Source organism: Peromyscus maniculatus, chromosome 9 (genome assembly GCF_049852395.1).
Source record: "Peromyscus maniculatus bairdii isolate BWxNUB_F1_BW_parent chromosome 9, HU_Pman_BW_mat_3.1, whole genome shotgun sequence".
Classification (NCBI taxonomy): Eukaryota; Metazoa; Chordata; class Mammalia; order Rodentia; family Cricetidae; genus Peromyscus; species Peromyscus maniculatus.
Genome location: NC_134860.1, coordinates 76,031,176 through 76,058,679, shown reverse-complemented (window position 1 = coordinate 76,058,679; position 27,504 = coordinate 76,031,176). Strand labels below are relative to the sequence as shown.

Genomic DNA, 27,504 nt, shown 5'->3' with positions numbered 1-27,504 from the left:
CAGAGATCATAAAAATAAAGAAAACATGGTGAATGAAATGTCAGTTGTGTGGCAAGAGTACAAACATGGGCAAATGAACTACCAACCACAGAAAATGAGGACATATCAAACCACAAATGCAAAGAGACCATGACACTGAGTGAAAGAAAATCAGCCACTTTTATCACTGGACATACATTTTAGACCAGTAACACAGAGGGGTAAAAACTGAGTGATAGGAAAATGCCACATAAACACTAAGAACAATGAAGTACAGGAACTATTGGACAAAATACAGAAAGACAAAAAGGAAATTTACCTGAAAGATAATTAATGAGAAGAACAGACTTTTTCAAATCAACACTGAAAGGTAATCTCCCTTAGCCTGGTTGCCCAAATCTACAGCCTATGTTCATGGTGAAAACCAATCACATTCATGCAGAATGGAATTTCCCTAGACAGGGAGATGAACTAGGATTGGATCTTTGGCCTGGAACGGCCCCTCCATTTTCTGGCACATAGGCCATGTCATATAGAGTGGAATCCTCTAGACGAGCCAGGGTGTGGCTGAGGAGAAGGCAGTCAGCACCGGGATGGACCACACTGCAGTTCTCACAGCTTCGCATCTGTTTCCCTACAGCACGGGTTACCACACTGTCCTGAATGTCCATACAATTAAAAGCACAAGGCAGGACTTCTCTGTCTGCTTTGAATTACCAATCTGCCCCACTACCAGAGCCTGCTCATGGAAAGCATGCTTGACCATCAAATCACAATTTTAGTTTTAATTACCAGACTAGAAACTTTTAGTTGTGAAATCCAGCCATTCAGAAGTTAGGAGGTTCTGCACTCGTCTCACTGATTTCCATCACTCAAAGTGTGCCAGATGCTCTGTATGTGTATACATGTGCGTACAGATGTCTACCCCAGTTTCATAACACTTCTTCCATTCAAAGCCCTGGACTCCCCGCTGGATGCCATTTGTAACTTCATCTATCCTTGGCTCACATGGGGGTTGGTTATGTTTTGTGCTCACGTGTGTGTTTTCCCCTTCTCTGTGGATGGCCAGCACTGGCTGTGGCCAAAACGGTACAACCCACTGTAGGGCTACATAAGTAAACATTTTGGCTGGAAGGAGCCGCCTCCATAGAACAAATCCAGAATCCATCTTTTGTCTGCAATGTGTTGTCAGTTTTTCCAAAATCTTTTTAAGAATCTAAAAATGTCTGTTCAGCAAGCCTTCAAAAGCACCTGGTACTTGAAGCAATCTGCAGTAACAAGGAAGGCCTCATAAATACCTTCTGATGTTGTCCATCCCTCATCTTCTGCGGTTTTTGGTTGTCTTCCTTCCGTAGAGAATCCTTGTGTATTTGGCTACTGGCCTGCAAAGGTACAAGCAGAGAAGCATCAATTCAGTGCATCCAGCTTCCTACCAAGGGACTGCTGTTAATAACTCAGCCTCCATGTGGAGCATACACTAAGCTTTCCATACACACTTGCTTATTGAGTGATTTATGCATACATCTGAAGACATCCCCTGGGATATATAAAAAGAAGGCTAGTGTAAGCACAATCATCTAGCACATTTTAAAGGATGATTTAAATGTTTGTTTAATTAAGCTGTAAAATTTCTCCTCAGAGATAACTGACATAATTCATCCCTTCTGGTGGAAAGCTAAAGATTTCACAATTATTCCAACCGACTGATTGGTCCCTCTCACAGACAAACAGTAACGACACTGGCTGTAGAATCACTACCGTGACCACTGCTCATTTGTGGTATCTATTAAACTCTGCCAATTGGTGATTGATAACACGTAACTCCAAAGATGTATTTCTTTCTAAGCCTTTATCTGTACCTGACACACAGTTCTATTCCCAAGAGGAGGAGATGAAAAGCCTTTTCTGGACCACAGGAGCTTTGAGAGAGCCAGCACCTTCAACAGGATGTCCTGCTGTCTTTCTGACTCACTGTCGTAGCCCAACACACTGTCCTATGGACCAATTATTATGAAATGTATGAGATCGCAAGTAGTCATGGTGCCTGACTTATGATGGTTCACTTGTGAGGTTTTTTTTTTTTTCTTTCAACTTTATGGTCGTGCAAAAGTGATGTGCGTGCAGTTTTGATCTTCTCGCAGTCTGGTGATATGTAGTAACACATTAGCTCTGGATGCTTGGCGGTGGGAGCAAGCCACACATTCCGCCAGCCATGCAATCAGGAGGATAAATGACTGACGCTCCACAGCCTGCGAGGATGCTAAGCCAGGGTGTTCCCCAGGTTAGATACATTACATACATTCTGACTTGCCATACTTTCAAATTACGATCGGTTTATTTGGGTGTAAACCCCATCGTGAGCCCAGACTATCTATATTCTGTTCAAGTGTCATGTACTTTTTCTACTTCACACTGAACTTGTAGTCCCAGCCTCCAAAAGGCAGGAAGCACCACCTGAAAACCTAGTGCTCCCGAAACTGCATCCATCTCATAAAACTCCCAGCAGCAGCGAGTGAGAAAGCCCCATATTTCAGGCCTCGTTCTATGGACTAGAAATCCGGCTAGCCTATGTAGTTGGTTCCCCCTGTTCCCATACTATAATTTTTCTCAAGTACTTCTTAGATCATCCCCCCATTCTTATAACCATAAAAATCCATCTCCCACCATCGACCAGCAAGAACCACTCTCCAGGGAGGGAGAGAGGCTTTCAGAATCACATCATGCAGAGGCATCACTGAGGCTCGTGAAGCTCTGTGTGTCCAGAAATCCCTCAAACATCCAAAGCCTGCTTCATCACACAAGCAACCTCCACACCACGACTTTCTCTTATCTCTATACCCAAACAATGGAGTTGTGATAAGCCACAGCAAGTGGGTAGTGGTTCTCTCATGCCCTTTCTATTTATAGTAGAGAAAGCTAATCTTAATCACAAATATTCCACATGAGACCCAGGGAGCAAGGCAGAATGCAAGTAAATATTATGTCTTGAACAAGGAACATGAATTCTACTTGAATCCTTTCCTTATAAATTGTATCACATTGTTCTTTATCAGAATATGAGTCTTATTTTTCAGCTGAGACATAAGAGGCTTATTATGCATATGAGGTGCCATATAAAAGGCCACAAGAACTGAGGAGTCACATGATACCTTAGCTATAGAGAGCTCAAAGTTACTTGCAACCCTAATTCATGCTTACCCAACTGGGATCTCTAGGCAGGACTGGAAGTTTCTGTTTAAAGGAATACAGGAGAAAATATGTTTTATTTTCTATTTTTTCTTAGTTCTTAATACTAGCCAAGTCTAAATCACTGCATTAATATTTGTATAGCATTAAATATCCACTTGATATAGTAATTGACACTTTTGTCATTAAGCCAATGCACACTTTTCTCCATTTTTCTCAAAGCTGTGCTTACAATGCATTCATTCATAAACAATATCTGAATGCTTACAATGCATTCATTCATAAACAATACCTGAGCCACCTATATGCAAGAGTTGCATCAAAACAAGATCCCAAACTTCAGACTTTAATAACTTTGTGTGGAAGTCAGAGAGACAGCGATTTACAGTTCCAAGGCATGTTAACTATTGTAACATATGAAGCTAGAAAAGGTGGCATTTAATCAAATAGGGCCAAAGACACCTTCTCCAACTGGGTGTTGCTAAGCTGTATTTCAGAGAATGAATAGGAAACTGATTAAGAAAGGAGACTATTTTTGGTTGTGAACCTAGTGCTTAATGGCTGAACCATCTTGATGTCCGTGGCTCCTATTGCCACTGTGGGTTGCTGATTTCAGGGATCATGGCCACGATGTGGGGTCGTGTGTCTAAGGGCCATGCTGCCACTGGGCCATGCCAATCTGGGTGTCCTTTGCTGCCACCTGAGACCATGGTGACATCCAGACCCGGACTGCTGCCATGAATCCATGCCTGGATCTGTGGTCCTACTGCAGCCAGGATCTGTGTTGACATCTGTGGCTTCTAGTACAACCAAAGGCTGTGTGGTTGTCTGGGGTCTCAATAGCCACCTGGGACCATGTTGGTACCTGAGAACCATGCTTCTTCCAGGGCCATACAGATCTGAGTGGCCAATGTTTCCACCAGGAGCCAGGATGTTATCCTGGCCTGAGCTGCTGCCAAAGGCCATGTCTGAGTCTGTGGTCCAGCTGCAGCTCAGGTTTGTGGTGATGTCTATGGCCTGTGTCACCTCAGGGAACCATAGGAACAAAAAATCAGAGGGACATGCTGAGCCAGCTCACCCTTCACTGGCCTGGGACAGTTGGCCCTGTCTCTTGCTAAACACTGTAGCAAGAGAGCTGGCCCCTGCACTTGGGAGAGATGCCTCCACCCCTCACCACAGGTGAGGGAGAACTAATCCGATGGCATGGGCATAGGGGAGCTGGCTGTGTCCTCTTGCCTGAGGCAGGTGACCCCAATGGCCCAGACTGACCAGCTCAACTACCACCCAGACTTATAGCTGGGCCTTGGGTTGACCCACCCTGACATCTACCCCATCTAGGACCTGCTGGGGCTGGTGAAGGGACTGGTCCTATGGGAAGATACCCACAGGATCTCCATGACTCAGGGCGGCCACAGGATATCCCAGAATTTCAGTGAGGATCCAGTGATGATGGTGTACTAGAAATCAGAGGCCTTGGACCAGACCAGTGATTCATTGCAATGAATATTTGCTACGAAAGCAGATTGGACTAATGCCACCAGGACAAATGAAGAGGTGATGGGGAGGTGGGAAAGAAGGAAAAGTGAAGATGTGGTTTTGAGGTTTGGGGGGGTTGTTCGTTTGTTTTGTTCTTATTTTCAGTTGATTGGCTGCTCTGTTTTGTTTTGGTTTGATTTTTTAAAATTTTCTTTTTGGGGGGCACTGCATGGGTAAGGGAAGGATATGGGGAGACTGGGAGGTGAGCATAATTAAAGTGCATGATGTGAAATTCCTAAAGAATCAATAAAATTCAGGGAAAAAAAGGGAGAATAACATCCTATGAACAGATGACAAATCACATTGTTTTAGCTAGGATTCAGTCCTAAATGGGATGTCTTCATCAAAGCCTGATCCTTCAAGGCTCAGGGGTCTGTGTGGAAAAGGAGACAGAAAGACTGTAAGAGCCAGAGGTGGTAGAAGACTCCAGGAAACAGTGTCTGCCAGACACAGCAAGGCTGATGCCCATAGGAACTCACAGAGACCGTGACAGCAGGCACAGGCCTGCACAGGTTCAAACCAGACAAAGTTCCAGCACGCAGAAGCGGAAGTGGACACCAGGTCCACCCTAATCAAGAAGATATTTGCAATGGATACCTGATGGGAAAGGGAAAATCTGTTTTCTCCAACAGAGTGTCACTGGATCCATAACCATAACACTGCAGAGCAAGCCTCATGCCCAGGAGTAGTCAGTCAACACCAATGAACTCCAAGGGGGCCTTTCCTGTGGAGGTTTTGTTTCATTTGGCAATTCTCTTTGTCTTACTGACTTCTTTGTTTGTTTTGATTTTTTTTTTTTTGTTTTTGATGGCTTTTTCTTTTTTGAGAGAGAGAGAACATGAAGTTGGGTGGGTAGGAAGGTGAGAGGAACTGGGAGGTGTTGAGAAAGGGAAAAGCATGATCAAAACACACTGCATGAAAAAAAATTAAATTAGAAAAACAATGTTGACTAAAGAGTTTGCTCATGCTCCCATTGTCAAACCAGCCCAGACAGGTGGCTCAAAGTTCAGAAATCTGCTGTCTCGTGGCTCTAGACATGATAATTTCAAAATCAAGGTTACTCCTTCTGACTGTGAGGAAGGGATTTATCTGTCCCATCCCTCCTGTCTGGCTTGTAGGGGTCATACTTATCCCCTGTCTCCATATACTTCCTGTCTGGCTTGCAGGGTCATAGTTATCCCTTGTCTCCCCATACTTCCTGTCTGGCTTGTAGGGGTCATACTTATCCCCTGTCTCCATATACTTCCTGTCTGGCTTGCAGGGTCATAGTTATCCCATCTCCGTATACTTCCTGTCTGGCTTGCAGGGTCCTATTCAGCCTGCCTCCCCATACTTCCTATCTGGCTTGCAGGGGTCATATTTCATCCCTTTCTTTTTCCTACCACTTCCTTCTATATGTAACTCTCTCAGTTTCATGTTGAATTTCATACTGATCAGCCCTGTGAAGCTCCTATCTTCAAATGAGCTCACATTCAAAAATGGTCAGGTTTAGGTTTCAACACATAAACCTGGAGGGCTTCATATCATCCCAAGATAAATTTTCATATCAGATGATAGAGTAAGGATGTTTATACTTCTAGATATTTTTCTCTCAAAGATTAACCTAAAAACAAAGCAAAATAAAACAAACTATTTTCAAAAAATCAAGAGAAGTTGGGTCTGGAGAGATGGCTGAGTGGTTACCAGCACTGACTGTGATGGACCAACCTGGCTCCATCTTAAGCTATGTTGTTACAAGGTCAAAATAAGTCCATTCCTACTTACTGTAAAATTTGGATTGGATCATGTCTTGATCCATCTTCTGGAATCTGACATGGTCTCTGACACTCTATACCCTGACCTTCACCAAGATAAGATGTTCTGCCAAATAATTCTGAGATGTTCTGACAAGTTCCTACATAACCAAAAAACCTAAGAAACCCCCAGCCTTGTAATTCTTCAGGCTATATAAGCCTCACTTTTTCTCGTGTTCAATGTTATTTTCCCAAACCCCACTTTAAGGAAACAGCCCTGTCTGACAGAAAATAAAGCTTGTTTAATTTGAACAAAGAATTTGAGTGATGGTCTTATTCTCTTCCAGAGGGATTAATAGCTGTTCTCTCAGAGGACCCAAGTTCAGTTCCCAGCACCCACATGGTGGACATATAACATCTTAACTCCAGTTTCAAAGGATTTAATTCACTCTCGTGGTCTCTGAGGGCACTGCACGCATATAGTGCAACATACAAGCAGGTAATAACACCCATACACATAAGAAATAAAAATAAACACAAAAAATGATTTAGTCAAGAGACATCATCACTCACAGATGGAAATATATCAAGCCAAATTGATCAAGAAACAAAAAGTGATACAAGAGAAGCTGGCAGGGGACAGAGGGCAGGGCAGAGGAGATTAGTTCCTTTTCTCTTTGCTGTGACACACCTGACAAGGTGCCATTTAAAGGAAGAAGAGTTTATTCAGGCTGACAGTTCAAGGGGGCCCATTCCTCCACTGTGAGAGGATCAAAATGCCCTGAGCAGGAACCCAAAGGTCACATTGCATCCACAGTCAGGAAGTGGAGAGTGAACAGAGAAGGGGGCAGGCTATAAAACCTCAGAGCCCACCCCCAACTTTCCACCTCCTTCAGTGAAGTTCTACCTTCTAAAGCAGTGGTCTTCAGCCTTCCCAAGGCTGTGACCCTTTAATACAGTTCCTTATGCTGTGGTGACCCCCAATCACCAAATTATCTCACTGCTACTTCACAACTGATTCGCTACTGCTGTGAATCGGAATGTGAATATCTGATAGGCAGGATATCTGATATCTGACCCCTGTGAAGGGGGGAGTCGTGATCCACAAATTGAGAACCATTGTTCTAAAGGTTCTGTGACCTTCCCAGACACCATCAGCAGCTGGGATCACGTGTTCAAATACATGAGTCTATGGGAGACATTTCACATTCAAAACACAAACAGACAGCCCCCTCCCTTTTTCTTCCTCAGAGCTGCATGAGGGTGTAATACATGGATGCACCAGCTATTTGGGGAGCCAGTTGGGCCACATAAAGACGAAAGAAAGAAATTATTAGGAAGTCCAAATATCTGCTTGCCTCCTCTGCCTGCCCTTGTCCTGAAAACTCAAGTGCTAATTCTCTCAGCCCTCGCAGGAAATCCAAAGTGTATTCTCTGGCAAAAATGAAAGCAGACACAGCAAGCCTAGAAGGCAACAATGGTGAGCAGGCAAAGGCTACATAGGATCCTGCAGGCTGACGCCCTCCGTGGGGTTTTCACCTGTCTCCTGCACTGTGGCCGCCCAAATGAAAAGGGTGGTACATTCTTTCCAAAGAACTGGAGACAGATTCCTAGAAAACGACCAAGATTTCCCTCCTCCACAAAAACAATCAAATCCATAAAACACTTGGAGGATAAAGTCACGAAAGTGTGTCAGCAGGCAGGAGCTAAAGGGACTGGAAGATAAATTCAAGGAGAAAAAAAAAATGTTTAAAAGATAAAATTGGAAAATAAATCCAGGTGGCCTGGGATTAGAGAAATAGGAATTCCATAAGGGGAAAATGAAGCGAAATGAATAAAAAGAAAGTAGCACTAGAAACTTATCTAGGACTAGAAATGAATTTCCAAGTTGAAAATGAGTAATAAAAACCCTCCTACTCAGTCACATCACTATGGACTGTCAGGAGAAGAAAGGGGGATGTTAAACTATTCCCCCAGGAAAGCAGGTTTACAAAGCTCCTTTAAGAACTAAAATCCAGATGCCCTTGGATTGCTCAGGAGCCAGTACTGAAAAGTAGAAGAGCAGGACCATCAAAACTCAGGAGCCAACTTCTATCCAGTTTGGAACTGCAAGCAAAGGGGGTGGGGGGGGGGGCTTGTAAAAATAGTGTCCCACACAGAAGGACCTGAACGCATTTGCCTTCCCTGTGTCTTCTCCAGGGAAACTATTAGACAAGATGTTACATTGAAACAAAGGAACAAAGCATACAAGCAGAAGCCAAGGAGATCCCAAAGTCGGGGAACTGGAGATAAAAAGACAATAAAGGCAATTCCCAAGACACTCAGAGAGTCCTTCTCGACCTTGGCTGCACTTCACAGCTGCCTTGGGTGCTTTGAAAACCCTCCAGTCCGGGGCACACTGTAGCTGGATCTCTGGGGGTGTGACCTAGGCATGGACAAGGGTTTTTTTTATTATTATTATTAAGAAATTTTTTATTCATTTTTATATACCAATCATAGATTCCCCCCTTCTCTCCTCCTGCCCCTCCAGCCTTCCCCCTCAACCTACCCCCCATTCCCTCCTCTAAGAAGGTAAGGCTTGCCATGGGGAGTCAGCAGAGCCTGATACATTCAGTAGAAGCAGGTCCAAGCCCCTCCCACTGCCTCAAGGCTGTACGAGGTATCCCACCATAGGCAGTGGGCTCCAAAAAGCCAGTTCATGCACAGTATGGACAAGTTTTAAAGCTCCCCAGATCAGTTCACTGGGCAGAGGAATCTCTGACCCACTGTGCTAAAGGAAAGCTCCAGAACAACCCCTATACTGTGGACTAGAAAAAGAAGCTGCATTTAGAGCAGGAGCGAGGTGGCATCTGAATGGGGAAGACAGAACCAAGGAGCTAGCTGACAGTCACAAAATGGAATATGTGTGGAATCTTTAGCCCAGAAGTATTGGGTGGGACATCTGGAAAGACTAAAGATGGTTTCCTGTGAACATTTGATCAAAAAAAAATGCAAAAATAAAATAGAACCTTCTCAAATGTTTACAAGTTGCAAAAGACAGACAGTGCAACCAGATTATACTAACTAACTGGCTGGGCAAGGAAAAGACACTCGGATAGGGCATAGTAATGGGAAGCCCGAAACACTGGTAATGCTGAGAGAATGAAAAGAAGAAATGAGTTGGCAAGGTTTGAAAGTCATCAAGAGATAGTAATATATGCATATTAACGGATATTGCCAAAAACCAAAAGGGTACAAAATGCTCTCCCAGAGATATTTCCACTCCATTCCCTAGAATATGTTCATATCACCACCTAAGACAAGAGGAACAACAAGATGGGAGGCTAGTCTCGATCAGCTGGGGAGACCCAGTAGAATTCCAAGAGTCCACATGACAAAAAGGCAAGAGGTCAGAGCGGGCAGAGGGAAAAGAAGAGACCCAGCTGATGTGGCATGGGACAGGCAGCCTGAGTGACAGAGGCTACCGAAGGCAAGGCACCGATGCCCACAGTCTCCACAGAAGGAACCAGTCCTGCCGGTTTTAGTGTCTTCAGACTCATCTTGGATTTCTGGCCCCCAGAAACATAAAAAAGTAATTGAGTTCACTTACATCAAGACACCCTCAGTGCAGGTCCTTCTTAACTTTGGCTGCCCTTCACAGCTACCCACTGTTAGTCTACAGTGGTTCTTTGTTGTTGAATATTAGTTGAAGATGTGTTACATTTACTTACTCTGTGGAACATTTATTTAATGATGCAAAGATGCCTTATGTTCTTTTATGTTATTTGTTTAACTCTGCAAAGCTGTGTTACTTTGTCTATCGAAAACACCTGATTGGTCTAATTAAGAGCTGAATGGCCAACAACTAGGCAGAAGAGAGAAATAGGCAGGTCTTCTAGGCAGAGAGAATAAATAAAAGGAGAGAGACAAGGGACAAGTGAGAAAAGGAGAAGGAAAGGAGGACGCCAGGGGCCAGCCATCCAGCAACACAGCCAGCCACTGAGTAAGAAAGAAAGGAAAACATAGAATACACAAAGGTAAAAGCCCAGAGGCAAAAGGTAGATGGGATAATTTAAGTTAAGAAAAGCTGGCTGGAAATAGGCCAAGCTAAGGCCGGGCATTCATAAGTAAGAATAAGCCTCCGTGTATTTATTTGGGAGCTGGGTGGTGGGGCCCCAAAGAGCAAAGAATAAAAACAACCAACAACAGTTTGTTGCATCAACAGCAGAAAATACAAGGACTTTGGGGTGTTTGTATGCAAACAGGACAAAACAGAGCAGAGGAGTGCAGACATAGGAGCATCGTGAAATGTTTTAAAGGAATGAACATGTGACCCATGGATAAAAATTGCGAACAAACAACTCATACAGAGTGTGGAGAGCAGAGTGAGTAGATAACCCCAGGGCAGCTTCTCTCCAACATAAACATGCACATGAATCAGCCAGGGGCCGTATTCAACAGCAAGTTCAGACTCAGAAGGTCTGGAATGGGGCTTGAGATCTACCTGCATCTCTGCATGTTCCCAGATGACCAATGCTGTGGGTCCCAGGATCACACATGAAGTAGCAAACATCAAGATCAGTCCTCCGAGACCTTAGGGGCTGGTGAGGGGACATCTAAAGAGCAGGGGTGTGGTAGGGAGAGAGGTGGGCAGGGGTGTGGAGAGTATAAAAAGCATTGCACCTAAGCTAAGACATTTTGGCTTTATTATTGGAGATACTGGAAGCCACTAAGGGACTTTAAGGAATAGAAGATTGGGCTGTAATTTAGTGGTACAAACATTATAGGAGCAAGCCACTCCTTTTGATTGGATTTAGGTCCCTCTCTACAAAATGAAATCCATACTAGACACCACTATTGAGCCAAGAACCTACGGCTAAACAGTTCATGGGCATAGAGGAGAAACCACTACCATTATACTGCTAAGCTGACACAGTAGTAAACTGATTGCTAATGATGTATCATACCCATCGATCAGTGCATCTCTCAAACCCCACCGAAGAAGCTTCTATCTGCAATAGGTAGTGATTAGCAGAGACCCCCTCAACTAGCCAAAGTACAGAAAATAAGAGACAATAGAATGCTCAGCCCTAAATGAAACATCTATACCACACCCCTCCTCCCAAGGCTCAGGGATCATTGTGGACCAGAGAGTGGAAAGAGTGTAAGAGTAGGCAGTGGATAACCACAAGGAAGCTGTCTTCTGGATAAAGCAAGGAAGCTGTACAGATGAACTCACAAGACGTGTGCAAACTCAAGCCAAACCAAACACCTTAATGGAAAAGGGAGTTGGCAGGAAGTCCCACACATAGCTAAGGAGGTATTGGCAATTAATAGTCACTGGGAGAGGGAGAGACAGTTTTCTCTAAGATTATAGCCCCTAGGAAGTTGACCATGCTCTAGTAGAAGGCCACACATCCAAGAATATTTGGGCTGCACAAACAGGCCTTGATAGGTTAACAAAAAAGACACAATGTTGGGTGGGTAGGAAAGGGTAGAGATGGAGCTAAGAAAAGATGAATAGTAAGTATGACAAAGCACATTGTATGGAAATGAAACTCTCAATGAATATATATACCTTATTCTTTGCAGAGGAGGGTAAAACAAGCAAGGACTGCAAACTATTTAGTACGTATCTGAGAATATTCATTGCTAATATCTCAGAAAGAAAGGATTTCCGCCCCACCTTAACCCCAACACACACATATTTACTGGAGAGAGTGACACCATCTAAGTCTAAACAAATTCTTCAGATGTCTTTTGTCTGGAGTCCTAAACCTCAAAGAGCTTTATTCTAACACACAAAGGAATTTTCCTACAGCCTTTTTCATCCATATAATTACACAGTATTTATAAAATCCCTATCTCCCAATGATGGCTGTATGTTCAAATTAGAAATGTGTGTAAAGACCTATGGGAAGCTAACTCATGCCTGGCACTGAGAATTTCCTTTCTTAACCTAGGCATTTCGGAAGCAGCTTTGTCCACCTATGCAAGATATATATATGTATGATATTTATATTATCTTATGGAGGGTTATAAGACCCCATCCTTAGTGAAGGAGCCAGGTAGGGAAGAGAGAGTCAAGGGTCATGTTTCCCGAGGAGTGGGACCTCTGGTAGATGACCTACTCCCAAATGTATGGGCAGCACTTATTAAACTCAATTGGGCAATATACAGAGAGTGGAAGATTGCAGCACTCAGTCCTTTGACGTCTTCATCAAGGCCCTCCCCTCTATGTGGATCTATATGAAAGAGGAAAATTTTAAGAGCCAGAGATGGTGGATGACTCCCAGGAAACAGTGCCAAACAGACACTGATGTACACATGAACTCACAGAAACTTTGACACGAATACACAAGACCTGTAAAGATTTCTCACAGAACAGAGAAGGGGAAATGGACACAAAGCCCCACCCCTAAGCAAGAAATTATTTGCAAATACTATCTTCTGGGAAAGGAGTGCCATTTGGTCTATCAACCACACTCCAGGCCCAATCCCAGGAGTAGCAGCTCAATGCAGAAAAGACTCCATGGTTTTTGTTTGCTTTTTTTCTTGTTTAGTTTTATTGTTTTTGTTATGTTTTGTTTTTGTCTTAATGGGTTTTCCATTTGTTTCTTTAGATTTGTGGGGTTTTGTGTTGTTTTTTGTTTTCTTTCTCTTTTTTGGAGAGAGAAAGAACATGAAATTGGGTGGGGAGGTAGGTGGGGAGAACCTGGGAGGCGTTGGGGGAGGGGGAAGAATATCAAAATATATTGTATGAAAAAATTTTAGTAAAAATATAAATTTAAAAAAAGAAAAAGAGGACATAAAACTGGGAGAAAGTTGTGCTGGTGGAGCCAGTAGGGACAGCGGGGTAGATATGATCAGGAGACATTGAACATACATATGAGATAGTAGTTTTAAATGTAGGAGAAAAGCTTTTCAGAAAAGTTGCTTTGAAGAGTGTAATAAAATTAGGAAACAGACAAAAATAATTTAAATCCTTTCAGCTCTCCATATACATGCAGATGGGAGTGGGACATGGCTCACATTCTGGACATCGACTAGGTATCCTCTTAACAGAATGAACGTTTTTCACACAAGTGCAATGTACATATTTGACTTTCTTAAAGCATTAGAAATGGCTGCACAAAGCTTTCTCAGAATTCTATGCATATGGATTAGACAGAAGGAGAATAGCACACTACGGGTGAAAACTCAGTTAAGTATATCGAACACTGACAACTTATTAATAGTTTGATGTCAAAAATCGAGTATCTCTTGCAAGCAGCTCATGAGGAACCATCCTGGGGCTGATCCTGCTCCATATTTCCTATTGATAGCTCGAGGATGGTGCTACGTGTGCACTAATCAATCCAGAGAATATGCAGCTCTGGGAGACATGGCTGATGCGTTATAGACGACACTGTTAAAATTCAGGATGGTCTTGTGCAGTCAAAGAAATGAGTTAAAATCGATAGAGCAAGCAGACACAGTCCTGCTGATGTTTCACATCGCAGTACTCCAAAGCTCCCAACTAGAAAGCAAGACACACTGGCAAGTCAGCCCTAGTGCTCCAATTTCTACTGTCCTTGTTCCCTCACAGCCACAAGGCTATCCAGACTTGCTTAGGACTTGCCCTCCACACATAATTTATGCCTGTGACCTGCGGTTTTTCCATTCTCCCCCTCAGGGTTCTGTAGAGAGGGGAGTGAGATGACGGATTTGGGGTGACACAATGATAGAGCTCACACTGACGAGTGACAAGTGTAGATTATACAACACCACATCAGAAACAGGGGAAAAATATAAAACAGGATCCTTACAGGTCAGGAAGCAAGAGTGATCTTTTTTCTAAGCATGGCATCATATTTTCCCCCCAGTGAGCATGCAACAACCAAGTCTGGCCATTTTTCCCTTCCCGTTTTCAAAGCCCACCACATCCACTCTCACTTGTTGAATTCTTCATCACGTGGCACCTAGACCCCAACCAGAGTCTTAGAGGTTCTTTGCTCTCAATTCTCTTGGATCTATCCTTCACACCATCGTCTGTGTGGTCCCAGGAAAATACAAGAGACCTTGAATCCTCCTTGTTCCTGTTGGGGCCATTTCTAGGTGTCTCATTGTCTAGGTCAATGGTTCTCCACCTGTGGGTTGCAAACCCTTTGGGGGGGGGGTGTTAAATGATCCTTTCAAAGGTGGCATGGAAGACCCTTGGAAATATCCAATATTTACAGTATGACCCATAACAGTAGCAAAGTTATCGTTATGAAGTAGCAATGAAAATAATTTTATGGTTGGGGGGTCACCACAACATGAGGAACTGGATTAAAGGGTCACAGCCTTAGGAAGGTGGAGAGCCACTGGTCGAGGGGATGTTACTAGCATTTGGGGGCCGGAGATGCTACACAACCTAGAAAACAACCTGCCGCACCCAGTTTGCCACTGATACCCCATTTGAGGAAAGCTCCTCAGGGCCCTGCTTGCTTCCGGAGCCTTCTGGCTTATTTCTCCCTCGAATCTATGTGGGGCACCATCCCCAGCGCCCCGCTGTGCTCTTCCCTTGCCTGGACACCTGGTGCCAGGGAATTCGGACACCTGGAATAGCTCTCTTCATTTTACTAACTCGTTTTTGTCAGCTTCAGCTCAGGTGTCCTCCACCAGGAAGCACCTCACACAGCCTGACTGACACGCTTCTTCCTCAAAAAGCAGTGGGGCTTTCTGATGGTGCTAAGCTCTGAACTCGGTACACAGCTTCCTAAATATTGGTTTCTCTCTCCTTACTGGGGTCATCTGGTGTAGAGAATGAACTAGGCCTTATATAGAAATAAATGTTTTGGTGAGGTGAAGGAATCAATGTCAGCATACAATGTATCCGATTGCCCAAGTTTACCTAGCCTCATTTACCATTGCCAAATCCTATAGTCAACCTAAGTACCTGTCTGTGGATGAAAGATAAAGAAAATGTGGTAGAAATACTATAATAGAGTATCTTTCACTACAAAGAACAAAATTGTGTCGTTTTTAGGACACTGGGTTGAATGGGAAATTACAACGTCAAGTGAAATAAGCGAGCCTTAGTTAAACAAATGTCAAATGTATATTCTCACATGGAGAATCAAGATTAAAAATTATAAGCATGAAAATAGAAGGAATATTTGGGAAAATGAAAAGGACCAGGAAGACTAGACAGAGGGGCCGTGGGGTTAATGGGGGATGGAGTTAATATGATAACAGTTTATTGTATCCATACATAAAAATATTAAAATGAAACCCTATGGTGATATTTTATTTGTGCTGAAATGTGATTTTATTTGTATGTTAATAAATAAAGTTGCCTGGAGATCAGAGGTAAAAGTGAGCCATTAAGCAGAAGTCCAGTGGTGGTGGCACGCACCCTTAATCCGATCACATGGCAGGCAGAGTCTCTGTGTGGTCAAGGACACAGCCAATCGTGGTGACCCCAACCTTTAATCCCAGTACCAACCATAGAGACCTGGAGGTCTGTCTAGACAGGCAGTGACAAGGAAGTCATGTGGCTGGGCTTAGAGCCAATGAGAAGGCAGAACAGAAAGGCAATAAAAAGACAAGTCACACAGGAAGAAGGTCTCTCTCTCTTGGGGAAGCGATGGCAGCGAGGTGGTCAGATAAGGTAGTCGTGGCTCTTGCTCTGATCTCTTCGGCTTTCACTCTGTATTTGGCTCTGTGTTTCTCATTTACTAAGACTGTTTAGAATTTCATCTATAAACCCCATTATTCTGTACAAGGTAAGAGATTGGAGGGGGTATAGGTGGACGGCTGGGTAAGATAAAAAATTTTTCAGATACCCGTGTTATGGTAACAAATACAAGCATTGTTTTACATCTTAAGGGGCAGTGGTAGGGGGGTGAATCAGGGTTCCAGATCATTCTGTGCTGTACCTGTCACTTTGGGCCCTTAATCTTTGGTCTCTAAACATTTCTTCAAAAGGTGCCGGACAGTACCTACCCTGCAGGAGTTTCCACTCACCCATACTGAGGACTGGGAAGCATGAGGAGCAGTTTGACAGACAGTTCTCTTTCTCCGGTCTGTGTCCAGTCTGCTCAAGAACTCAGCAGTTTTGCTACCGGGAAAACAAAGAGGTGTTAGTGCTCCAAAAGACTAGAAATAGCCCTGCTTACTGTGCCTTTGGATCCCAGCCTGGCTTGTCATGGGGTGATGCCTAAAAATAACCTAAGGAGAACAAAAGGTGGGAGATCACGATGCCGGTGCCGTAGGAAATCAAAGCTAAGTGCTTTTGCAAGACCGCGTCTTGAAGAGCATATGTTTTAAAAATATAAAATTAGGTTTGTGAAATGTGAACCTGTTATTTCAGATTTTACACTTGGCATTATCGACGGAGATAAATCCTCCCCGTGACTTCACAGGATGGTGCTTAATTTCCTCTGTGTATATCTCGAGTTTGACAGCAGCCGTCAGTACAAGACCTGTGGGACACTAATCCCAGACAACATCTCACTCCACTTCAGCTTTACATTAAGCCCTTAACCCTCCAGGGGTCTTTCTCTAGTCATCTCAATCCCACAGAGCTCTGACTACTCACAGGACACACAGAGCCCAAAGGCCAACAACTCTCTCCCCTTTAGGGACCGTGAGTGCTTTAAGATTCTGAAACAGAAATAGACCATAGACCTTCTATCCAGACACAGAAAGACATCCCCACAACACGCACACACGCACACACACACACACACACGCACACGCACACCTCTGCATTTGATTCAAGGAAAGAGATGAATTTCCTTCTTTAGAGGCTCAAAGTGCCGCTTGGACTGAGGAGATGACTCGGTCAACAAAGTGCTTGCTGTACAAACACGGGGTCTTGAGATCAGACTCCCAGGAACCACATAAAAAGGTGGGCATGGTTGTCGGAATTCCTAGCCACTCCCCCAAGACTGCTCATGGGCTGGCAGGATGCTTAATCATCCCAGGGCCCTGTAACCTGTGTGTTGCATGACCGTGTAACTTGAGCGCAGTGCATTCACGTAATCTATGCGCATGCGTGGCATAGCTACCTAAGCCCATATACGCATGTGCAGGGGGAATCTATAAAAGCGGGTTCCACATATCCCCTCCCTTTCTTCCTGCACCATCTTTCCATAGGCCTAAGCACCCTCTTCTGTTCCCTTCCCTTAATAAACTCTTATGGTGGGTTTTGTTGTGCCTCGTGGCTTTTCTTGCAAGGTAAACAGCGCCGCTTAATGGATAACATTGCACCACTTAATAAATAACATTGGTGACACACACCTGTAGTCCTGGTGCAGGCAACTCAGAAACAGGAGACTCCCTGGGGCTTGCTGACCAGCCAGTCTAGCCAAATCAGTGAGTTCCAGAGTTAATAAGAGGTTCTAGCTTAAAACATAAGGAGATATGTCGTTTGAAATTAAAAAAAAAAAAATTCTAAATAAAAAATCTGGAACCAGATATTGGGGTAAACGCCAGCTCCACGAATCCTCTGAGTGACTGAATGCCTGAGTCCTCAGCCTGAAGGGCTCTTAGTTCCTGTTTCCTCATCCTTACATGCTTTTCTCTGCCCAGCCATCACTTCCTGGGATTAAAGGTGTGTGTGCTTCCCAGTACAGGGATTAAAGACGTGTGTCACCACTGCCTGGCTCTGTTTTCTCTCCTAGACTGAGTCAATCTCATGTAGTCCAGGGTGGCTTTGAACTCACAGAGATCCAGATGGATCTCTGCCTCCCAAGTGCTAGGATTAAAAGTGTGTGCCACCACTGCCTGACCTCTATGTTTCATCGAGTGGCTTGTTCTGTTCTCTGATCTTCAGGTAAATTTTATTAAGGTCCACAATACATCACCTCAGTGATAGCTGGGTGTGATGGCCCACACCATTCATCTCAGCACTCCTGAGGCAAAGACAGGAAGACTCTTTGAGTTGGAGGTCTGCCTGGTCTATGCAGCAAGTTGCAGGCCACCTAGGGCTGCATAGTGAGACCTTGTGTCATTAATCAATTCATCAATTAAGGAAAAAAAGTAATAGAAAAAAACACTCAAAGTTGACCTCTGACCTCCACATGCATGTATACATGCATCCACATACACATGTTAACATGCGCAATTACATACACACAAGTGTGTATAGCACATACCCAAATGTACACAATACTGCAGACTAGCCATGTACTAGATCTGTCAGAGGGCCTCTGGTTTTTCCTCAATCCAAATCCCCATTCAGTTTCTCTTCTCACCTATGTCAAGCGCAGAACACTGGAGGTACTTACTTCAAGTCCTGCTGCACTCCGCCTACCATTGACTAACTTGGTTTTCTTTTTCCTTTCCCTGTGTAACCTCCGGAATTTTTACTTCCTACTCCACATTTATAACCAAACACCTCAAAGAAGCCTGATTTATATATTGCTCCAGGCTCCCGTCGTCTGCTCCCATTTTCCTCCTCCTTTCCACTCTTCCTCTGCTAATAATACCAAAACTAAGATTCAGGTCATCCAGTACCTAGGACATGGGCATCTCAGGAAGCACAGGGGTCTAATAGGAACCAGGGGCACACAGTTGGAGGGGAGGGGAGAAAATTCAAGGAATTAGAAATGAAACAAAGATGCCCACATCATGGTGAATAGACTCTTGGGTAGAATGTGGAGTTTAAGCAAAGTTAGAAGCCTGAGCTGAGCAAGCAGGTGCAAACAAAGTACACAGCCCGAGAAGCACGAGATTCAGCCATGACAGCAAGCAGCCTGTCCACTAGCCCAGGATGAATCACCTTGCCCGGAATAGGCAGAGGCCAATGACATCGCACAGCCTGACTTTTTGAAATCAATAATGTAAAATAGGAGAGGGTCCTATTTTACAGAATGCACTTAACATTCTCACTGATGGGTATTTATGTTGCCCTAGGGAACACCCGAGTATATGGCATAAAAGAGTTAAACTACCAGCTTTATATTATGTTTAAATTATCATTGTAATTATGAAGTCATCTTCACTGAAAACTATAAATGATGACTGGTCCCCACCCCACCCCCAGTGGTTCTAGCGCTGTTGGGAGGGGGCAGTTTTACCTGATCTTTCCTTCTTTTAGCTAACACACAGACTCAGTTGCCTGTGCGTCCAGACAGGCAATGTACGTGAGTAAAGAAAACATGGGATTAGATAAAGCAGTAAGTGGTATCTGCCAATGGAGTCAAAGACAGGGAGAACACTGATCATGTTGGGGTGGAGTGGGGGGGTGGGTGACAAACTAGAAAATTATTTCCCATGCAAGGGGGTCAGTTGCTACTTAGTGGCAGACCAGCATTGCCGATGGGTAGCAAGCCAGCAATGGCAAATGGCCCAGGTTTTACTGTTGTAACCAAGATGGCTGAAATTCTTGATGTGAAATAATTTGGCAATTAATTTAAAAAGTTTGAAAACTTTGCAGGCTTACCCTGCTGGCCCCAAGCAAACAATGAAGCCAGCAAAACAAAACGAAGCCCTCTGCAAGCCAGATGTGGTCCTAAGGACTCTTTGCCATGGCTGAATCATTGCCTCTGCCTGATCATGTTTGTGTTGTTGACAATACAGTTATGTCGTAACTATAGGCTCTTTATCCTTAGGCTAAAAAGAATATAAGAGAGAAAGGCCAACATACTGCTTTATATCTGCCAGCTAAGAGACACCATACCATATATCATATTTATGCCAAATACTAAGGTGTATCATTTTTATTTACACTTTCGGCTCTGTGTATTTGTGTTAATACATGAAAAGCAAACACTACATATAAAATAAAAAGGAAAACCACAGAAAATATTTATGACCAAAGGAAGATAATAAAAGAGTTATTGTGCAAAATGCATGAAGAACACTGATAAATCAAATTTCAAAAAGACAAAGAGCCCAAGCTACGAGTGGGTAAGAGATAAAAATGTACACTTCACTGAAAAAGAAACACAATTAATAACACAAATGGCAACAATGGTTTAGGGTTTATAAATATAATATCACGTGTGTCAAGCCCTGTTGAGAGACCCTTACATCTACAACTTCTTGACAACCTTGCAAAGATTTTATCAGTTCACAGAAGCAACTAGCTCAAGGCCACACAATCAGCAAATATCAGAACCAGGACTCAGACGCAGACATCCCAACTGCAGAGGCCATACTTTCAGCCAGGACACTCCGACTGTTCCTATGGAGGAATATGCACGTGCACAGATGTTCCATCTCAGTAACAATTGAGAATAGGAAAATTAAAACAAGACACTACCACACAAGCCAAAAAAATACTTTTACGTGTGGAAAATGGCCCCATGCTAAGGAGAAAATCTGGCAGAACTTCTCTTACGAATTGCTGATAGGAAAGCAAATTGGTCACCCGGGAAAGAAATTTGACAACACCTGGTGGAGCCGAAAACATGTGCAATGTCTAGATGTTTAATACTAAGGGGACTCTTGACAACTAAGGAGAAGTGAGAAAGGACACAGAATCCAGCATCATTTGTAAGTATCCCAGACCAGGAAGGAAGAGAAAAGAGAGGAGAAAAACATGAGGGGAAGGGTGGAAGGAACTGGAAGTAAGAAGGAAATGAGTTAATTTACATCACGAATCCTTTTGAATGGCTCTCGTATCTGAGAGCTGATCTGACGTTCTCACCTAACAGTTATCGTGGAGTGATCCAGCCACACAAAGATGTGTTCTGTGTTGAGCATCTGCATCTGCATCTGATGTAACCCACAAATTACCCACATCTCCCCCCAACTCAGTGAAAGACTCCTGCTCCTTTTCCAGGCACAGCTCCTTCCTCCGGTTGTGATGTCACCCCTACGCTGCTGACAATTTATCAAGACACCCAATCACAAACTGCTCCTGTGCCCTTACACCACCCTCTGCCAACTTAGACTCTTCTCCTGATTACCTAACCGAAGTCCAAATCCTATACTTGCCTCTTTCCGATGGTTTTCCCTCCTCATTCTTCACTATTCTCTATAGCATTTGTTTTGCTTTGCTTCAACAATAAACACAATTTGTTCACCTACAGGTGTGTCTCTAGTTCGAGGGGAAGGATACTTACCACATCCGGACAGGATGACTACAGGGAAAAGGTAGAGAATGATAGCATTGTGACAGTCTCTATAGTATTTCGTTTCCCTTTAAAATGAACACAGCTTTAGTGGTTTATCAAACAGAGAAAAGGCATAGGCGCTTTGGTTGCACTGAGAAGAGAAATTCCATCATAGCTTCCTAGGACAATAACTCTCCAAATGCCCGTTGGAAGACCCTCCCCACCTGGGACTGCAAACCTGAGACTTGTCAATGGAGCATCTTAGGGACCGCTGGGCTCAGGCCTCAGACATCCCAGCATGTCTGGAATAGAATCCAGAAATCTGCGTCTTAAAAGCACCCACCCCCACCATGATCTTAAGAGCTACCACAGTCCTGCAGATGGATAGTTAATATACATAATTATCCTAGATCCATATGATTTTGACTTATGAATAATTCATGTTATAGAACACATTTGGAAATAAAACATTGGTGTATCTTAGAAACTGTCTGTGCAAGTGTTAGCAGGACATTCTTCCCTACTTTCCAACAGGTTCACAAACCTAACTTTGGTACTGTGAAGTCTGGGTGAGTGAGCAATCGCTTTTCCATTCACACAGGCAATGTGTACACCACTGTGTACTTTGGAAGCCTTATTTCACATGAGCCCATTTCCCATAACTGGGTGTGAACAAAAGATAGTCATGCATCTTCTGATACTAGCAAAGCCTATGTAATAAAAATCCAGGAGAAACTAGGCTATAATAGATACATAAGTCCCATTTACGAGATCACAAAGAAATGATCTAGAAATGTTGGGAAAGATAAATTTTGCTAAATTAATCATGTATTTAAAATAATTATTTATACTTATTTAACGGTTTCTTAATGCTTTATTTTTCATCATAAAAGTAACGTATGAATAAAATAAAAAGGAATCGAAAATAGAAATAGAAAAGTTTAAGGAATAAAATAATGATGTCCTATGTAATATTTTACTCAGCACGAATCATTCCATATGTATCTTTCTGGGCAATTTCCTACAAATTGATAAACATTTGCTTAGGAAGCTACTCGGGTGAGGAGTGGTTTCCTTCAGGGGATGGTAAGTGCTTAGGAGAAAGCAGAAAGGCCAGCTCTTCTCAAGTGAGTTTCTCCATGCCTTGGCATAGAGGAGATGACATGTCCTTGCTCCCGCGCAACTAGACACCACTGTGTCTGAGCTCTGGGCTGAGAAATGAGAGCAGATGGATGGGCCAGGCTTGGAGTGGCGCGTTTATAGCTCCTGGCATGATTCTGAGGACTCTTTCCTCCTGTCTGATGGTGGCACTCAAAGGCTTGGAAGATGCTTGCTAAGCATGGTAGAGGCTCCATTTGCCTGAGTTTCCCACCGCTGGAGGACAAACGTGAACTGCATAGTCACATACCAGCTCTTATCACTCCGCATGGAAAGCATACTCTTCTAAATTATCGATTTAGGATTTTTTTTTTCACCATAACTTTTTTACTCCCTAAACAGGAATATTTTCCCCTATATGGAATACTGTGATACTCTATGTTATTCTTACTTTTTTCAATTAATATCATCTTTTGGATCTCGTCCCTATTAATTCTTACACATCTGACTTAATCTGTTACCAGCTAAAGACAGTCCTACCACATTTTTACTGATGAATATTTGTTACTCTAGTGACCATCTATGTATGCATAACACTGCACTAAGATATATACTTACAAATTAATTATTTCCTAGTATATGTTCATATAGACATGCATAATGGTGCCAAGATGCTGTATGTAAATAAAGATCACCCCTAAAACTATGTGTACTGAAATGAGCAATTTGAAACAACTTCCTTCCACTGAGTATCAATCTTCTGTCTTATATATTTCTTATCCTAGGCACCTTCAAATAACCTAGACTTTCCCAGTTACAAAGTTGAGATTGAAAACTTTCCCCAAAGGCTGATAGAAGCTTGGTCCCCAGGGAGATGTTATTGACAGGTAGGGCTTTGGGTCTTTGAGGATGTGCCCTTGAAGGTGATCATGGGACTCCAGTGTTTTCTTCTCCCTTTTCTTGCTCTGCCAAGAGATTGAGTTTTATACCACCATGTACTTCCATCTGGGTATGGTATATTGCCACAGGCCCAGAGCAGCCAAAGCAATTAATTATGGACTGTACTCTCCAAAACTGTGAGCCAAAGAATTTTTTATACTTTTAATTTTAGTATCTCAATCATTTTATTATGATAATAGAAAACTAATACCCCCCCCCATCATTCATTACCACTCAATTTTTCAATCCTATAATTCTCTGGATATCTGTTCCTCCTCCATTCAGCCTTCTGAACTTTCTGCCATGAAAACAAAAGATCTTCAACTGAAGTCCAATAACCTTATACCTGTAACCTTGTATCAGAAGGTTAATAATAATACTAGTAATATTATTATTATTACCCCTTCAAGAGTAATAGCATCTTCCTCAGGCCTCCACACATACACATGACATACACCACACATGTACCAGATAGTCCCAATTTTAAAAAATTTCCCTCAAATATGAAATGATTACTAGGTAAATACCAAAGTAAAAGATAAAATTTTCCTTACATGCTCCACATGGGGTTAATAAACCCTCTGAGCAAGAGTTGGGGCTAACAGAACACTCGTATCATCTAACAGATCTCAGTGAAGGCACCTAAATCACACGTGGAAACAGTACCTTCACAGTGCAGAGAACCTTAACTAAACAGCCGCAGTCACATTACAAGTGAAAAGGACACAAGCCTCATGCACCTTCTGATAGGATGCACCGAGAGTGAGTGGCATCATTTCTACAGTGTTGCTTATTAAAATGTGTATCTTCAGTCAAATCAGGAGAAAGGGCAGCCTGATCCAAATGGAAAGCTGTTCAAATGAGGTCACACCTCAGATAGAAGAAAACTAAGGAGTCATGATGACTAGATGTTTTCTATGCCTTAAATCAGATCCTGAAATAGAAAGAGGACTTGGAGGAAAAAAATGGTGAACTTTTAAAAAGTGTTGTACATATATAGTACTGCACCAATGCTAATTGCCTGATGTTGATAATTATACCACAGCTGCATAAGCTATTAAATTCTCTTAGATGAAGGTGTTAATGGCAATAATACTATTTTTATATCTTGTCTTTAAGGTGAAAATGATTGCCAAACAAAGAGGGGGAAGGCCTTTTTTTAATGCATTGTTTGAAACTTAACTCTACATGAAAGGTGTTTCCCCCAACTTCTGAATTAGCTACTGTCAATGTTCTGCTGCTGTGAAGACATGCCATGACCACAACTCTTATAAAAGAAAGCGTGTAGTTGGGGCTGGCTTACAGTTTCAGAAGTTTAGTCCATCATCACCATGGCGGGGAGCGTGGTGGCACACAGGCAATGGGGCAGTTTGAGAGCTACATTTTGATCTGCAGGCAAAGATAGTTGGGGGAGGGGAAGCAAGAGGCTGGATCGGGCATCATCGTCTTTTGAAACATCAAAGCATCCTCCCCCCCCCCCCCCGCCCCGACTCAGGGAAACACTTCCGCCAAATCCTTCTAATCCTATGGAAGAGTTCCACTCAATGGTGATGAAGCGTTCAAATACACGAGCCTAAGGAAGCTATCCTTATTCAAGCTACCATATCCCACTCCCTGGCCTCCACAGGCCTGCCACCATACATTAATGCAAAAACACATTCGGTCCAACTTCAAAAGTCCAAAGTTCTAAGACTGGAAGCAATCTCTTAACTCTAAACCCTGAAAAAATAAAAAAAAAAAAAGCAAATCACATGTTTCCAACAAACACAGGCACAGAATATAATTACCATTCCAAAAGGGAGGAAGAGGAGCATAGTGAGGAAATACCGAACCAAAGCAAGAACAAAACCAATAGAGCAATGTAGCACAAATCTTAACAGGTCTTATTAATAACATCAAACCTGAAGCCAGGGTGAATGCTGGAAGATCAGAGAAGCAGAACAAACCACAGCTTCCTCACCTCGCCAGTTCCTCAGCTGATCCTGTTTCCTCACACTGGAAGCTTCTGAGTCCTCATCCAAATGGATCTCAGCTGAGCTGCTGCTCAAAAGCCTAAAAGCTTAACCAGGCTCTAGTTCCTGGTTTTCACACCTTTTATACCTTTCTGCTTCCTGCCATCACTTCCTGGGATTAAAGGCTCTTGTTACCATGTCTGGCTGTTTCCAGTGTGGCCTTGAACTCGCAGAGTACCAGGTGGATCTCTGCCTCTGGAATGCTAGGATTAAAGGCATGTGCTACCACTGCCTAACCTCTATGTTTAATATTGTGACTGTTCTGTTCTCTGGCCCCAGATAAATTTATTAGACTGCACAATATTTTGGGGAGCACAATACCACCACAGGGCAAACTCCAAGTTCTGCATCTCTATGTCTGATGCCAAAGCTGTCTTCAGATCTCCAACTCCTTTCAGCTTTGTTAACTACAATACACTTATCTCTCTTGTGCTGATTCCACACCCAGCCTGCAGCTTTCCTTGGCAGGTATCCCATGACTCTGTCATCTCCAACAATTTGGGGTCTTCAATCAATTCTGGCTTCACCTTTACAGTTTCATGCAATGGCCTCTCTGGGCCTCCATGCAGGGACACCCCTGACCCATGCCTGGCATCAGAGGCTTTCACAAACCCTTTCTTGTATTCTTGACCCTAATGATAGAATCAAATCATGTGACTGAAGCTGCCAGGTTCTCCTGCTTGATGGGGCTGGAACCTGGCCCCCTTTTCTGATTACATCTGCATCAATTTCCTGTTGTTGATGGTTTCCTCCACTGTTTAAGCTTTCTTTAATTCCTTTTCAGAAATTAGAAGCTTAGCAGGGTGAGGTCTTGCCCTGCGGTCACCACTCCCTTTATTCCATTTAGCATTATCTCCCTGAGCCCTAGACTTAGCTACTTTACACTTCCTGGTGCTCCTTTTCTCCTCACACTGTACATTTTACAATTCTCTTTGTCCAGCTTGCTCCTTCTCATTATAGATCTGCATAAGACTAATTACTGACACCCATGTGACACAGTCGATCCTATGCTGTCTTGAAATCTCTGCCAATGCCATTAATCTAAAACTCTTCAATTTAGCCTCAGGCAGATGTTTAGGACAATGGCAAAAAGCAGCCCATTCTTTGCCAAAATATCACAAGAATGGTCTTTAGGCCACTTACTAATATTCTTCCTCTCTGAAACTTCTTGAATAGAGCCACCACATTCTACATTACTGTCAGCATTGTCTGCCATGCTTCTACTAGTATTGTCCATTAATCCCTGCTTAAAGCACCCAACTGCTTTCCTAATCCAAGGTCCTAAAGTTCGCAATCTGCCAACCAACAGCATGGTTAGGCTTGTCACGGCAATACCCCACTCCTGGTACCAACTGTGATACCTCAGTAAAACCTCCCACTCTATCCCCTACAGACAAAGAGAAGCTTAAACCAGGATTCCTAAGTGTAGATAAGAACTTAGACCCCTTTTCCCCAGGTGGCTGTATCTGCTACAGGGACTTTGGAAAACAGAGTCAGGATATTCGACCAAAAGACTAAAAAAGGGAGGCGGGCTAAAATGAATTATACGGTCTGTGCCTTTAAGAACTAGTCTCACAAAGAAAGGGGAGCGCTCCTTCCAACCTCCCTGCTGTGAGTGAGAGATTTGGAAGAGCCTCCCTGGAGGCTTGTAAACTTAGAAAACACCTTACTTTTGCATTCTGTACCTAAAGTCTCCAGTGGTATAGTGCTGGCTTTGGGGATGTGATCTAGGCACAACAAGACCCTCACTCTATTGTCTCAAAAAGGGGGCCTTAGACAAAGATATCTCAATATAGATAGACCCAGGCCAGTTTCAAGTCCCAAGAAATGATGGCGCCAGCCCCAGGAACAAAAGAACAGAGTCAGGATGTCTGATGGTAACCAATTAACCATGAGATGCCCCTCTCCGGAGATAACATGACCAGACCCCGGAGATGAGTTGTAAAACTCCTGACAGGGCAAACAGATAAGCTAGAATAAGATAAAGTCCAGGCCTGGGAAAAACTGGAC

The 27,504-nt window shown here is 43.2% G+C and overlaps 1 protein-coding gene across 10 annotated transcripts in view; it reads right to left on the bottom strand.

Moving 5' to 3' along the window:
• Epsti1 (epithelial stromal interaction 1) overlaps window positions 1–27,504 on the bottom strand; it is a 103,371-nt gene that overhangs the window by 24,660 nt on the left and 51,207 nt on the right. For 3 of the 10 annotated variants that reach the window (XM_042285224.2, XM_076545413.1, XM_042285226.2), the window contains exons 7-9: window positions 16,383–16,497; window positions 3,178–3,210; window positions 1,278–1,361 (exon numbers count right to left, since the gene is read on the bottom strand). In XM_042285224.2, the coding sequence (XP_042141158.1) occupies window positions 1,278–1,361; window positions 3,178–3,210; window positions 16,383–16,497 (232 nt within the window). The remainder of the gene's footprint in view (window positions 1–1,277; window positions 1,362–3,177; window positions 3,211–16,382; window positions 16,498–27,504) is intronic. The other 7 variants (XM_006983825.4, XM_076545414.1, XM_042285227.2 and 4 more) reach the window with 3 other exon arrangements.